At 38.0% G+C, this 14,514-nt stretch overlaps 1 protein-coding gene across 2 annotated transcripts in view; it reads left to right on the top strand.

Moving 5' to 3' along the window:
- The window catches only part of LOC136836337 (FERM domain-containing protein 8-like), a 46,047-nt gene extending 32,616 nt beyond the window's left edge, over positions 1-13,431 (top strand). For both annotated transcript variants that reach the window (XM_067100516.1, XM_067100525.1), the window contains exons 5-13: positions 1,750-1,923; positions 2,285-2,459; positions 2,716-2,877; positions 3,195-3,383; positions 4,132-4,261; positions 4,573-4,731; positions 8,486-8,600; positions 9,286-9,387; positions 10,127-13,431. In XM_067100516.1, the coding sequence (XP_066956617.1) occupies positions 1,750-1,923; positions 2,285-2,459; positions 2,716-2,877; positions 3,195-3,383; positions 4,132-4,261; positions 4,573-4,731; positions 8,486-8,600; positions 9,286-9,387; positions 10,127-10,170 (1,250 nt within the window). In that variant the 3' untranslated portion in view covers positions 10,171-13,431. The remainder of the gene's footprint in view (positions 1-1,749; positions 1,924-2,284; positions 2,460-2,715; positions 2,878-3,194; positions 3,384-4,131; positions 4,262-4,572; positions 4,732-8,485; positions 8,601-9,285; positions 9,388-10,126) is intronic.
- The last annotated feature ends 1,083 nt before the right edge of the window (positions 13,432-14,514 follow it).

Here is a 14,514-nt window from a genome sequence, read left to right as displayed (position 1 = left end):
AGCCTGGAGGTTGTGACTGTGTCCGTTCTATTTTGTACATAGGTATAGGAGGAGGAGGGAGAGAGGAGCATCACAACGCTAATTCGGAGAGCATGATTTTGACAGAAGCGAGTAAGTTCATTATAAAACTGCTTTGTGGGGTAAGAATTAAGGTCCCCAACTATACAAACATAATTAGCAGTAGAATTGTGAATAATGCTGTGTAACTCACCTAGGATCATGCAGTAATGATCAAAATTGTTGTTCTTTTCCCAGGGCATATAAACACTAATTATTAGGATTGATCACTCTTATAGGTCAACACACTCACCATATTGTCTAGCGATTTGCGCCACAGGAAAGAAAGGCCCCCTCCCTTTCGGGCGACCGACTACGATGGGATCTGTAACTTGCATCGATGGGTTCGAGAAAGCTCTGGAGTCTTCATGCACTAAATCGCAGATGGCAAGGTCATGAGGCCAGAGGAGCGTTTCTTGCAATGCAATGATGCCTTTGAAGTTTTTTGCAGAACATGTTTAGGAGAGAAATGTTCCGCTTGAGGCCAAATATATTCCAAGAGATTATATCTAGTGTACCCATGGCAACTCACTAAGATGGGAAATGAATGAGCTGATCATTTGGGTGGACAATGATATGTATGGCTGAAATTTATAGTAAATTCCATAGATACCGAGTTTGTCGTATTTTGTTTTCAACTTGATCTGTTTCGTATAACTTTGCCTAAGGAAGAGGGTGTTTTTAAAAGCGGTGGAAAAGCAGCAAAAAGTTTGCAATGACTGTCATTTTAGAAATGCTATATCTTACATTCACTTGCAGTAGGTCTGGTGGCTGTGAATAGTAGAATAGAATAAGCTCGAGTTTTTGTACTAAGGATGTGGGATCCCTAGTTTATGCGAGACTCCCTCAGGTGACAACGTCGTCTTTTATTTTCGTTTCTGTTGTGATAATTCTTGTGTGTAACCTCGTACGCTGAGTGACGGTGATTTTCAAAATTTCCAGTGACATAGTTAGATCTCATTCATTGCAATCACCTTCTCTGCTATTCATCTTTTCCATGACGTTTGTTTTAAATTCAGTGTCTTGCTTTAGCATCAATATTGCTCAAGTATATCCCTCTTTAAATGGAAATTTATAATTTATGTATACAAATTAATTTTTTTACCACAATCCCTTTCTCTGTGAGAAGAGGTTACCCTGCCAGTTCTCGGCAAGACTTTTGGGATGAAGCTGCTAGCACCTCGCCCTTACTTTCACTGACGGCTGAATCGGCTGATGGGCAGTGGCCTGCAAATGCTAGTCCAGTGCTGCCAGTGCATGAGCAACGCCACCCATATTACAATGTCTGGATGTAGAATTATAGTTTATCAAAGGAACATTGATTGTGAAGCCCTTTTAAGTACAACTGTTAGTATAATAACAATTAATCATATAGCAATAAGTGAAGAAAACTCAGTATCCATTGTTACGTTCAACATTGGTCACTTAAATCCATTCTAAGGTCTCCTGATATCCTGTTACAGCTTCAGTAAGGTTAAACTTTTATTATGAACACAGTATAGATTTAATTCTTGCCGTAGTTATCTGGTTTGTCCATATTCAGAATAGAGGGATTACATCGAAATGATCCAGATAAATGGAGTCAGAAAGAGAACATCAAAGCCTGTCGGCAGAGGGGGGAATACAGTCACTGACCCGAGCACACCATGAATTTTGCTTTAATCAGTAATATGTCGTCTTTATATCCTGTAGGAGTCGAAGTCTGCGTTTTCCTTCACTCCCGAGTTGCAGTGCGATTGCGCCTTGAAGATGGTGGGCGCATTACGGCCCAAGAACTGCAGGCGATGGTCATCGAAGAGGAGGATGTGGCCCTTCCAAAGCAGGCCATGGAGGTCTTCGCTATCTGGATGGTCTCTCCGGTACTAGGTAACAGCTCTACTCTACTCTACTTTCCTTTCCTCTATTTCATATTTCATATTTCAGTCTCTGATCATGCTTGCGAGAATGGTAGGGAATGTGCAGCCTTGAAAGAAATACACAACACACAGGAATGTGATGAGGTCAGTCAGGATTATTGAAACAAAAAAATAATTTAACTTTGCACTATCATATGTACCATTACAATATTATACAGTAGATGCTACATGCATTCAAGTATGCAGCGCCAAGTGTCCCAAAGAAGTGAAGTAGCACATTTCGTTGAACCTCTTCTCACGTACATTAGGTATAAAGTGCGTAAATGATTGTCCCCTCCTCTTATCGTAGACGTCCTTTACTTTTCTAACAGAAATTCAGTTAAAGCCTTACCAGCGGGCCCTTGAAGTAAGACGTCAATGGGGTGAACTCTTGAAGAGATTTACGCAAATGCCAAGTCGACCTCAGGATGCCAGATATGCCTATGAACCCAAAATGGTGCTTAGGAGGAACGTGTTTTTCAGTAAAAGGGACGAAGTCAAGATCAGGTAAGAAATGATGTCCATCCTGAAAAGAAATAACATTTGAGCTCATTTCTGATTACGAAAAGGATATTTCCATGGCAGCTGCTTATTTTGGCAAAGACAGGTGCAAGCAGTTATTACAATGCGGTTTTGTTTGAGATAGTACCTGTCCAAAATTTACATTAAAACAAGTCACACCAGGAAATTCCAACAATTCAAAGTTGTTTTGAAATGTCAATTCACCCACCCTCACTTTCATGTTTATTCCATTCTCCCTCAGAGATGCTAAGATCTTAGAGTTGCTGTACGAGGAAGCTCAGTGGAACATGAGGTCAGCAAGATACCCTTGCGAACTCTCAGATTACGAGATGCTGGCTGGTATCCAAGCAAGGCTCGAGCTAGGGCCGTATGACCACACATCACACACACCTTCTTTCTTTAGGTGGGCAGTCGGTCAACTTCTTGGTTTAGTATTGTGAATATATATTTGTAAGTTCCATTCTTTATTTGTTTGACAATTTGCCCTGAATGAGTTGTTATTTTCATTATGATTCCTCTTTTCCGCATATGGGCATTCTTTTTTGTAGGAGTTTGCAGTACAAGTCAGTGATAATTGCTCATTTTGAATGATAATAATAATAATAATAATAATAATAATAATAATAATAATAATAATAATAATAATAATAATAATAATCCAATGACTTTCTACCATGTTTTTTGTATTGTTCTCTGGCAACTACAAACGCCCTTCTGTAGGCGACGCCTCTTAGATTACCTTCCGGAGCATGCGTGCAGGCTAAAATTCAGCGACCTGGTCAGTTTCAGCAGTAAGTCCACCCCTGAAATCCGGGTCATCGAGCAGTTCCGGTCTATTCCCACTAACGTAACTGCGAGAAAACTGGTCCGGAAATATTTAGAGTTTTCCTGGTCTTTGCCTTATTACGGGTATGTACAGTATGTCTCTACTGCATGTTCATTAGATATGCATAATAATGATTTCCTGTGGAATAAGATATTGTTAGGTATGTAAATGTATTTTTAATGACAACTGGCTTTCATTTCTTTTATTTCTTTTGTATACTTGCGATTACAGTCTTCCATGAACAAAAGCTTGCCTATACTGTAATTGTTTAATATTTTTGTCGTGAAAATATAAAGTTAGTAGCTATTTATTTTTCGTCTGTAAAAAATCATGTAAAGTAAAATTATGAGGTATTTGTTTGGTCAAGTAAGCTATGAATGTCAAGCAATATATATATGTATGTATATATATATATATATATATATATATATATATATATATATATATATATATATATATATATATATATAAACTTTGTCACTTACACAACTGTTCTGTGCATTAATAAAGTTAATAACTGGGCGTCATTTATACACGATGGTATCTAGATACCATCCAGTTTAAAAGAGGTCCAGTTATTGACATGCACATACATATTTGTATATGTATGTATATATATATATATATATATATATATATATATATATATCTGTGTGTATGTGTGTGTGTGAATGTATGTATGCATGTATATAATCCTGGTTGCACGAATATTGCTGCTGAAAGCTAAGAACCATCAAGGTAAAGTCTTGTTTCCCCAGGATATTTCAGGTGGTGAGCACACCTAGTTATGAGTTAATAACAGATGTAATATTCTGCTGTACTTTGATACAGGAGCGCGTTCTTCCATGGCCAAATAGAACAACCTACTCGAGGCGTTAGTTCGTGGCTCCCACGACCTGATTTACCAGTCCTTGTTACAATAAATGCCACTGGGGTCACCGTCATTGACCCAAAGAAATCCGTACGTATAAAAAGTATTTTATTTCAAATGTAAATATCTCGTATCATTAACGTGCTGGCAGCTAGGCGAAAAGTTGGCAACGTGGTTTCCACAGTCATTAATGGTCTCAAATTTGACCATGATCATATATACATGCTTTGGAGTCAACAAAAAATTCCAGCAATGATCGTACTTAGTACCTAACAGCGAAAGAGAACATAAATTTTAGTTATACCCTGATGATGTTTCAAGTATTTGGCAAGATTATGAAGCACCTCATAAATGGAGCTGTGAAAGAGTTGAACCTTATGCATTACCCCGCCTCTCCTCAGACTGTGTTACTAAGTTTACGTTACGACGAACTGTCGTGGGACTTCGCCCGGCCGAGCAACGATCGAAGCACCTCCTGCCTTCCCTGTCTCTTCCTACAGTTTGCCGTTGTGGAGAACGGCAGAAGATTCTCCAAACTCCTGCAAATCTTCTCGAAACAGGCAAGAATGTTACTTACTTCTTTTTACCTTCTGGAGTGGACACAAAAGTCATGCTTATGCAAATACTTCTGGGGCGGGTAAATGCTTTTATCAAATCTAACTGATGAAAAAAAGTGATATGTGATACACCCTGCCTCTGGATAGAAGGAATACAGTATCATAGGAAATGAGAAACTGAATCATGGAGAAAATTCTCAGGAATAAGTTGGCAGAAAATGACTGACAGAGTTTTCAAACGAAAACGCCGACAATTATTATTATTATTATTATTATTATTATTATTATTATTATTATTATTATTATTATTATTATTATTATTATTATTAAAAGTAATGGCCGTTTAGATATCACTGAGCTCATATTGCAAATTCTCTGTCTCCCTAATGGATTTTTTTATGACAGCAGGTAAATTATATATATAAAAGCTGTCCAAAGTTTATTTATTTTCCTTGCCGTTTCAGTGGTTCTTTCTACCATTTACTAAAGGTAAATAAAGTCAATGTACAAGCAATATGTATTTATGCCTGCAAGGCTTTCAGAGTTCTCAGGAATTTTTTATTGGCTTCCGAGACCAGGGGGCTCTTGTTAGATTCATCCAGGAAAGTCTTGCTGAGCGCTGAAGATAATGATTGGTTGGTGCCAGGTCCAGGAAGTCCTGCGTAGAGTGTAGTAGTGGGCATGTTGGTGAAAAGACTCTCCATGTCCAACCATGCGATGATGCCCTGGGACAGCGCAGCATGAAACCTGTCAAGAAATTCTACAGACAAAGAATTGCAGAGTTCACTAGGAACATAAGGAGTCAAAATCTTATTAAAATTCTAGGCCAGTTAGTATAAATCAAAGTCAGGGACAAAGAGGGTTGTTGGCTTTGTGGGTTCTTACATTTCCTTAGATGTAGCCAATGTTGAAATCCCTCATAATCTTGGGTAGGTGCACAGCATCTGCAGCGGCATTAATTGTTATGATTGTTCAGCTGGCCTCTTTCCTAATGGTGTCAGCAGGGTTCCTCACAATGCAGCAAAACTTGGATGGTCTCCGAGTATGTAGTTGAGTTTCTGAAAGTACTCCTCTTGACGAGTTAGGACAAAGTCAGCTGTTAAGTATGCCCAGCAGATGACAAATGTCCTTCCTCTTGCAAAATCTTTGGCACATCCTTCATATCTCTCTCATCACATGGCTGTGGTGAGACACTCACTCCAGCAGAGCCTCCACCAAGAGAGGGCGCTGAAGCTCGTCAGTGGCCCTAATGAGGCCAAGGTCTTCCAGAGAGGAGATGGAATCAAGGGGAACCTCAGTTTCAACACTTTTAGCCTCAAGCTTGGGACCCTCCAAGATATGGCAGTTCAACCCCATCTGGAGAAGAACATGCCTGGCAGCAGAGATCTGGTAATCAGTCAGGTTGATGCATGTGGTGTCCCTTCTTGTACATTCCCTATCTGGGGCAACCTAAGGGCAAGGGCAATGGCATTCTTATTGGGATGTTATTCAAGGGCATCCCATTCTTGTTCAAGGCACCTCAGATGTGCTAGCACTATCTCCTCCTCACATTTCATCATCACCAATTGCAGAGCCTGGTGAAGATCTGCACTAAGGAGACCTTTTTGTCAATCAATGAAGGCAGATGTAAATCCAGATCTACAGAGTAGCCACTGGCATGTTGTGCTCCAACTTTTACATGGAAGTTATTGAGCATCATATCTTCAGCAGGATCCTCAAAACAGCCATATTAGTTCAGTAGGTTAATGATACATTCACCAGTATAACTGACAAGAATGGGCTGGGGGCACTTAACTGCACCTTTGAGAGGCAGAATTGATTCTCCATATCACATGTTAGATAAGCGTAGATGGCACCCATTCCAATTTTGGATGTCCATGCTGCCATCATTCCTCAAAGCTTCCAGATGAAGGTTCACTGAAAACAGACTGACACTGGACTCTGCCTCAACAGCAATAGTAAGTGCCTTGAAAAATTCAAATCCTTAGTCATAAATGCCTACGTTTGTCAGGTCCTTTCACACCGTTCTTCCTGGAATAACACTTCTGATGAGCTAGAACCCATCGCCCAACCCTGGTGGATAATGGGTATTCTTACAGCTGTGTTTCCAGAATGACGAGAAATGCTGATAATGGAGTGCCCTGACAAGAAAACCAAGCCCCCAACAAGAATGGGGGAACCATTAGGCTCTTCTGCAGGAACTACATAAACACCAAACATAAGAAATATAATGATGTTCTCTAGGCAGCCTAAAGAACATCATCAGCACCCTTGTAGACAAAAAGTCGACCTCGTAATCAACTATAAGGATCATTAGGAATATTCCCATCACAAGCAATAATCCCAAGAGGAGGAGAGGTGTAGTTTACCAAATATTGTGGCCTGAGAGTAGATACTGTCATTCCTACACTGGTATGTCTACAACTCGCCTCTCCAAGAAATGAAGGGGAGGTTGACCAACACTACATGAGGGAATACAGCAGTGCCCCATAATTCCAGCAGATCATTAGAAACACAACGATCCTGGACAGTGACAATGACCACTTCCGCCTCCACTGCAAGGCTGCTCTCGCCATCCTTCAATGGAAATTATCACTGAATGTGACCCAGGAGGCCCCTTCTACCAACCACCATCAGGAAAGCAGCAAGGCACGCCCCTGGGATAACCCTTCAGCTGACCGCAGCTTCAAACAGTATGCCCTAAAAGCTAGATTCCCAGGGCCTGACACCAGACAGTAAAGTAAGCACGTTCAATGCTCAGCCAGACTCTCCTGGATGAATCAGCAAGTTCCCAGCTAAAAGGAAGAGCTCCCTGGTCTCGGAAGCCCATTAAAAAACTCTTGAAAACTTTGCAAGCCCGTTTTTGGGTACAAATGCGACATGCTTGTATCCCCTGGTTACATTTGCCTATTGTAAATGGTAGAAAGAACTACAAAAACATTAGAAAAAACATATGAACTTTGGACAACGTACATGCAAATTGCATACTGCCGTGAAAAATCTCATCCAGACAACCATTCTTTTTAATGAAGTCTGTTTGAAGAGGGTCTTCATACGAGATATTATTATTATTATTATTATTATTATTATTATTATTATTATTATTATTATTATTATTATTATTATTATTATTATTATTATTATTATTATTATTATTATTATTATTAGTGGTAGCAGTAGTAATAGTAGTAGCAGTAGTTTAACGAAACCACGGAGTCCCATTTTCAGACTCCCACAGGGTTCACCTGTAATGCCTACTCTGAAATGATTGGCAAACGCTGGAGCAAGGAAATGTTCAAGAAGTTGGGCAGCTAAGCAGATAAAGACTAAAGGGAACAAATGAAAAATAACAGACAGACAATGCATCTTAATCTGGAGATTTGCTGTAAGGCATACTGCGGACAGAACCCCTTATGGCGTTGAAAAAAATGCATTTAATAAAAGGAACTAAAACAGGAGGGAACGTCATAACCCAGTTTCAGAAGTGAAGAAATGTCCTTGCAATTGATCTTTTTGGTAAAGCTGCCTACAAGTAGCTTCATTTAGTACCTCTACAAAAGAGGCTATTCTTATTAGTTTTTTCTGTCTATCTTATTGTTTTGTTAGTAGGATTAGGTAAAAAGTGAGCCCTCTGATTGACAACAAGTGATTAGATTTTGGGGGAAATAGGGATGTGACATCTGGGGAAAAGGGATCGTCTCAGTAAAAGATCCCTTGTGTTCTCCAAAAGCTCATGTTTATCGTTATTTATTTGCAGGCAATTATGATGGATGCACTGATCAGCACTTTCGTTGAGGAACTGAAGCGTCGGGCAGCTCAGTACCCAGATGACCTGGAGGGACATATGTTGGACCAAGGCACTGAAATAGACGGTACGAATATGGCCCACATTAGCTTTCCTGACCCATTGGTTTGATCTATAAGTATGTATGTAATTGAAAGGAGTGACAGTAGATTGAACTGTATTAATGGTGTGCATTTTATTCATCCTATACTGAGAAAATGCATCAATAACAATGTAAAGGTTAGATTAACATGTCACTCATAACAGATTTTGTAACCAAATTCAGCTGCGCTTTACTAGACTTGATAGTCAGAGCTGATTATTACAAATATCTGTTAATCATTCCATTAAGATATTCATAACAGTGCATAACGCCGTTGAGCAAATTATGCCTATTTCTTCATTCACTGCAATGCAGATGTATCTAATTGCAGGGAAGATTGGGAGGGGAGATTTAGGAAAAGTAGGCATTTTCGATCACATCAGTAAGAGAAAATTGCACCTTCTTATATGGTATTGTTATGATGTCAATCAGTTTTCCACAATATTCTTCTAATAATCTCATCGTATTTTTGCATCTTTGTTTGCATCCATCCTTACTCTCACTTTCTCATCAATGTTGTTCTGTAACTTCATCAGATTTTCCCTTTCCGATCGTCATATTTGAGAGCTTTCATCGTTTTGCTCTCAACATTTTAGGTTAGTAATCAATACAGGAATAACAGAAAGACCTGCAATCAATGCTGGACTCTAAATACATTTTCCTTCCATAGATGTTTTGGTGCCCCTGTCGACGGTATCTCGGAAGGAAGTGCCGGGGTCCGTTCTCTGTAACAAATTGCATAGGCTCTCTTTGGCTACTTTCACAGAAGATGGTAAGTCCCTTTTACACACTGAGGTTTTCGTGCAAGAACTGAATATACAGTATTATCTCAATTTATTTTAACTTGCTCATTACCTAAAGGATGAGAGTAAAATGAACAAAAAATTCTCAAACTAAATCATCACTTTTCTAACGTTCATGTTGTGAGATATGAGACGGAGTTGTTTCAGTAGGAAGATTGAAGTCTACAGAAGCAAGAATATTTCTAGTAAATGTACAAAATAGGATGAAAAAAAAGAGGTAATCAATTTTTCTACTTGGTAATATTATAGAAAAGTATATGCTTTATTTCATTTATCACATATACCTGTAACAATGCCATTTTAGCAATATAGTTTTATGCCCCAGACTTCAGTATTGCAGCAACAATCTTTCATCATGTTAGGTTACCAGGATTACCCTGACGTTTTTACTTAAATAAAATGGTGTATATGAATAATTTACATATTCATATTTGATCATCCTCCTGTAATTCACAATGTTTTTTTTCCAAGAGCATTGTAGCAAATATACGATGTTTAAATTTTCATTCACGTTAAACACTTATCTACATCGCTTGTAGAATTTTCTGTCTATTGTGAATGAAAATTTCCTTGCAAAAGAAGGTCTCATTGTTATTGTAGCTTCCCTTTGGTCTCCCCTGTGTTTGTTCTTATGTCAGTCACGCATGGAAATCACAGCTTTTGGCCCCTTAGCAAGACATCACTGAAGTTTACCATCTGTCCTGGCAGGTCGTTGTGTTGGGACCATGGGTTCCTGGCAGTTTAGCAGATGAGTAGATGCCATTGACTTTGTGTGACCCGCCACCTCTGCCTCAACCAAGCCCAAGCCCCAGGTGCCTAACTCAGAATCTACCACCTCATGGACGCCTGCGCCAGAATCCACACCCCTTCTCAATTCGTGATCGAGTCACGCTACTAACGCTCACTGTGCTGTAGTCGATCGTTCGCTCTTTGTTCATGGTTTGATTTCAAGTTCTGTTTATGGTTGAAAGCCTGTTGACATTTCACCTGAACGCTCATGTTTCCTTCCTTTCAAAATACTTCATGTAGTTTTTTTTTTTTTTTTTTACCGTGCACCTTGAAAGTCAGCATTCCTTGTGGTTTGTTTGACATCGTTTGCCTCTCTTCACTGAAACATTTGTAACCTTCATTTTTGTACTCGGTAACTGGCTTCATCGTCAGCAATCAATCTTTCACTATTATCACCAACCGTATAATGAACCCCATATCATTTACATCCTCCTATCACCATCATCAGCATCACCATCATCATCAGTGTGGTATATTCATAACCGCCATTCTTCATCTTAGAATTCCCCATTTATCAAAATGACACACCGTCGTGAATTATCACACAATCTCCAAAATTTTCTCATGAAATTAGGGTAACTTGGGCTGTCCCAGGATTTAATCCAATGTAGTAGTAGTCTGGGTCGTTGCCTATGTAACGGCCACTCCTGGTTCGAGGATAAATGCTTCGGCTTCGTCCTGACGTCACTACTTTGCATTTATACTGGCTTGACATTTGGTAGGGATTTAGTCTCACAGATTCATCCAAATCAGCCTGAGATCTGTTTCTTAAATATATCAGATGCTAGAGCGTCTCTTTTGAGAGCCGCGTGGTTTTTTCTTACCAGGTAGTAGTTTATTTCTTATATCAGTGATGGTATCAAATCCCAGGTTTATCAACTTAGTATGACTTTTTTTTCTGTGTGCCTTGGCGAGACAAGTACTCTAATTTTCTCAGCTTCCTGTGCCTATAAAGAAAACAGTAGTCACAGTCGGAGAGGAGCTAAGAAAAAAGAATCGATCTTTTCAAGGAAAACTATGTTCAATCTACTTTGAACCTCCTCATATAAAATGAAGACTTGCTCTGTAGTTCGCTGTTCACGCAGTTGTTTTCCTCTGATTTTATACTCTCCAGTTCGGGCAATACTTTCACATCCCTTTCCCATTTGATCTCTGGCAAATGTCAAGCCAACCAAAATTCTAGTGGTATATAGTGCTGAAAATAAATACATAAATTTTTCTTAACAGTTGGTAGGACTAAGCATCACCTTACCGGGGCTGCATCACTATCTCCAAGTATTTTTATAATTATCTAAATTTGATGTCATAACTGAAAATCAAACCTGTTAAGAGGGTAAAAACAATTAATGAATGGAGCAATGTTAGTAAGCGACAATATAGGAAATCAAACAGTAAAAACTATTTTCGAGGGTTAATCTAAAAATAAGAGGTGGCTCTTGACGAAAATTTACATGTAGAAAGGAAACTGGGTATCTTTGCCTAACATACGCTTCTTAAATTTGTTACAAGGTTTCAGCGGTTAGTTATGTATGTTCAGTACTTTATAAACTCCCAGTACAGGTAATACTTATATACCAAGCCTGGTGTGTTTGGAGTTTGGACCTGAAAAAATTCGGCTTGGTGAAGGTAATTAAAATGACAGACTCCCAAAGGATGGCTTATTTTGATATCCATGACGATTTATGATCATAGCATACATGTAAACATCAACCAGCAATACAGAGGCCTATTTTTAATTTTAAAACACCACATGTAATATTTTTTACATTATCTCTCTCTCTCTCTCTCTCTCTCTCTCTCTCTCTCTCTCTCTCTCTCTCTCTCTCTCTCTCTCTCTCTCAAAACAGGACTGTCTCAAAAGGCATATTCCTTCATCAATTGTTTTACCTTTTCTATTTATTCAGTGCAAGATGATTTACAAATCAACCAGGGGTGTGGTCCTAAGACTCGAGAGAGAACTGAGACAAATTATTATTATTATTATTATTATTATTATTATTATTATTATTATTATTATTATTATTATTATTATTATTATTATTGTTGTTGTTGTTGTTGTTGTTGTTGTTGTTGCTGTAGTTAATGGCAACCAGCTGATACTTCGATGCAGCTTAATTTTTAAATCCTTTCGCTCTTTTATTCTGTAAGGATAATTATTACATCTTTTTGTTCGCGTGCTCAACTCACTTTCACGTCATGTGATGCTGGATTGCTTCTGAGCAGTCCTGCACTTTTCATCAAAGAGGCAGTTTGGTTTGTTCAGTTCCCAAGCGCTTTTCCACAAATTGAAAGCCTCTTCATAAAATTGTTGGCCTTTCATCAAAATTTGACAGGTTGGCAAAATGAAATTTCCAATCGAGTGCACCCATATTTATAGGTTTTTTCATTTTGACCTTTCCGTGACATGCTGTAAATACCTGCTAAAGACCCCATCTGCAAAAAGCGTATTGTAATCACAGGAATATTGGGTTGCTATTGGGTACAAAACACTAGGTGAGTGGGAGCCATTTTAGGATAGTTCATCCTACGGGCAGATGTGATTCGCACTCTAAAACTGGGAAGGACATGCGATGAAATTTGAAGGACCGTAACGTTAAGATCACTATGATGTTACTTTTGCTCGGATTTGGAAAATGACTGAAAATCTGGAGAATGTGGCATTCCCAGGTTAAACGTTTCCCATTTTACCTAAGTGTAAAATATAGAATCCATCGCGCAATTCACTGAGCAATGATTGCATGTTTCTATGGTTTAGGTAAGCTGGGTTTCCCTAACATAAAGTTATTACAGTAAAGTCAGTTTAGGTAGAATGGCCCGCATCTCTTATCATCACTCAAGCAGCTGTATTCATATCAGTCATGCCATAATTCTATTCATGGACCTCCCTCTATGTTCAGTGGCGGGGAGTCATCCAGTCTGACGGCAGCGTTTCGGCCTGGATTCGGAGGCACCTGTGATACTTCCGCGTACAAGTACAGTACATAGTTTGTTAATAGAAAACTTCCAGTACAATATTGCACCTTTTTTATTATGTTTACTAAACACGTGACTTCTTCTTGTACTACAACAAACACTACTTCTGTGTACCATGTGCAAAGTACCTAACACACAAACGACAGCGTAGTATTAGTTTTATTCTTTGGCTCACATACTGTAGGCGTGTATGCTGATGTACCGCCACCTACTCGGTCGGAACCTTTTTAAATTAGTCACGAAAAAATAAATAAATAAATGACTGGTCACACAAAGCAAATAAAGATGTAGTTTGTCTCGTGCAAAGAAAACACAGATCAAAGGAAATAAAGGTTATGAATTTCACATTTAGGTAAAGATGAAATGAATTATTGCATTACTGTACATGTGACCAATTATATGCATATTTCTCACTTTATGTATACATACTGTACTTACACACATACATACATCCATACGCACACACGGTACACACACACACACACACACACACACACATATATATATATATATATATATATATATATATATATATATATGTGTGTGTGTGTGTGTGTGTATATAATATATATATATATATATATATATATATATATATATATATATATATATATATGTGTGTGTGTGTGTGTGTGTGTGTGTACTGTATAATATATATACATATATACAGTATATGTATATATATATATATATATATATATATATATATATATATATATATATATGTGTGTGTGTGTGTGTGTGTGTGTGTGTATATATGTATGTGTGTGTGTGAAAGAAAGAGCATTTTGAAAATTGTTTTGAATTTTCAGATTGGAGCAATGAGGAAATTGAAAACTATGGATGCCATTTGTGAAAGAAGCTCAATATCAGAAGGGAGTTCCACTGAAAAACAGTCATTTTTAATATGGAATCTTTTATTTCATCTTAAACTATTTAAACACGTGGTCTGAATTCAATACATATAACCTTGTATAAATAAATACATGCTCCAGTATTGATGAATGCATAGCGAATGCATGATATACCGTCCCTTTTTGGCAGTGTCGAATTTTCATCTTATTTCATTTTTTGAGCTATCTACATCGACGGTTATTTTATCATTCACTTCTTGTTTCAGCGAAGTATCAAGTGTGTCTCTCTCACCATACATACTGGATGACGAGAGAGACACGCTTGATACTTTGCTGAAACAAGAAGTCAATGATAAAATCACCGTCGAATATGCAAAATTGCATATTCGACACTTTGCCAAAAAGGACGATATATAATATATATATATATATATATATATATATATATATATATATATATATATATATATATATATATAT

The sequence above is a fragment of the Macrobrachium rosenbergii genome, chromosome 4 (genome assembly GCF_040412425.1).
Source record: "Macrobrachium rosenbergii isolate ZJJX-2024 chromosome 4, ASM4041242v1, whole genome shotgun sequence".
In the NCBI taxonomy this organism is placed as follows: Eukaryota; Metazoa; Arthropoda; class Malacostraca; order Decapoda; family Palaemonidae; genus Macrobrachium; species Macrobrachium rosenbergii.
Note: the sequence above shows the minus strand (reverse complement) of the source record. Positions and strands in the feature narration are given on the sequence as shown.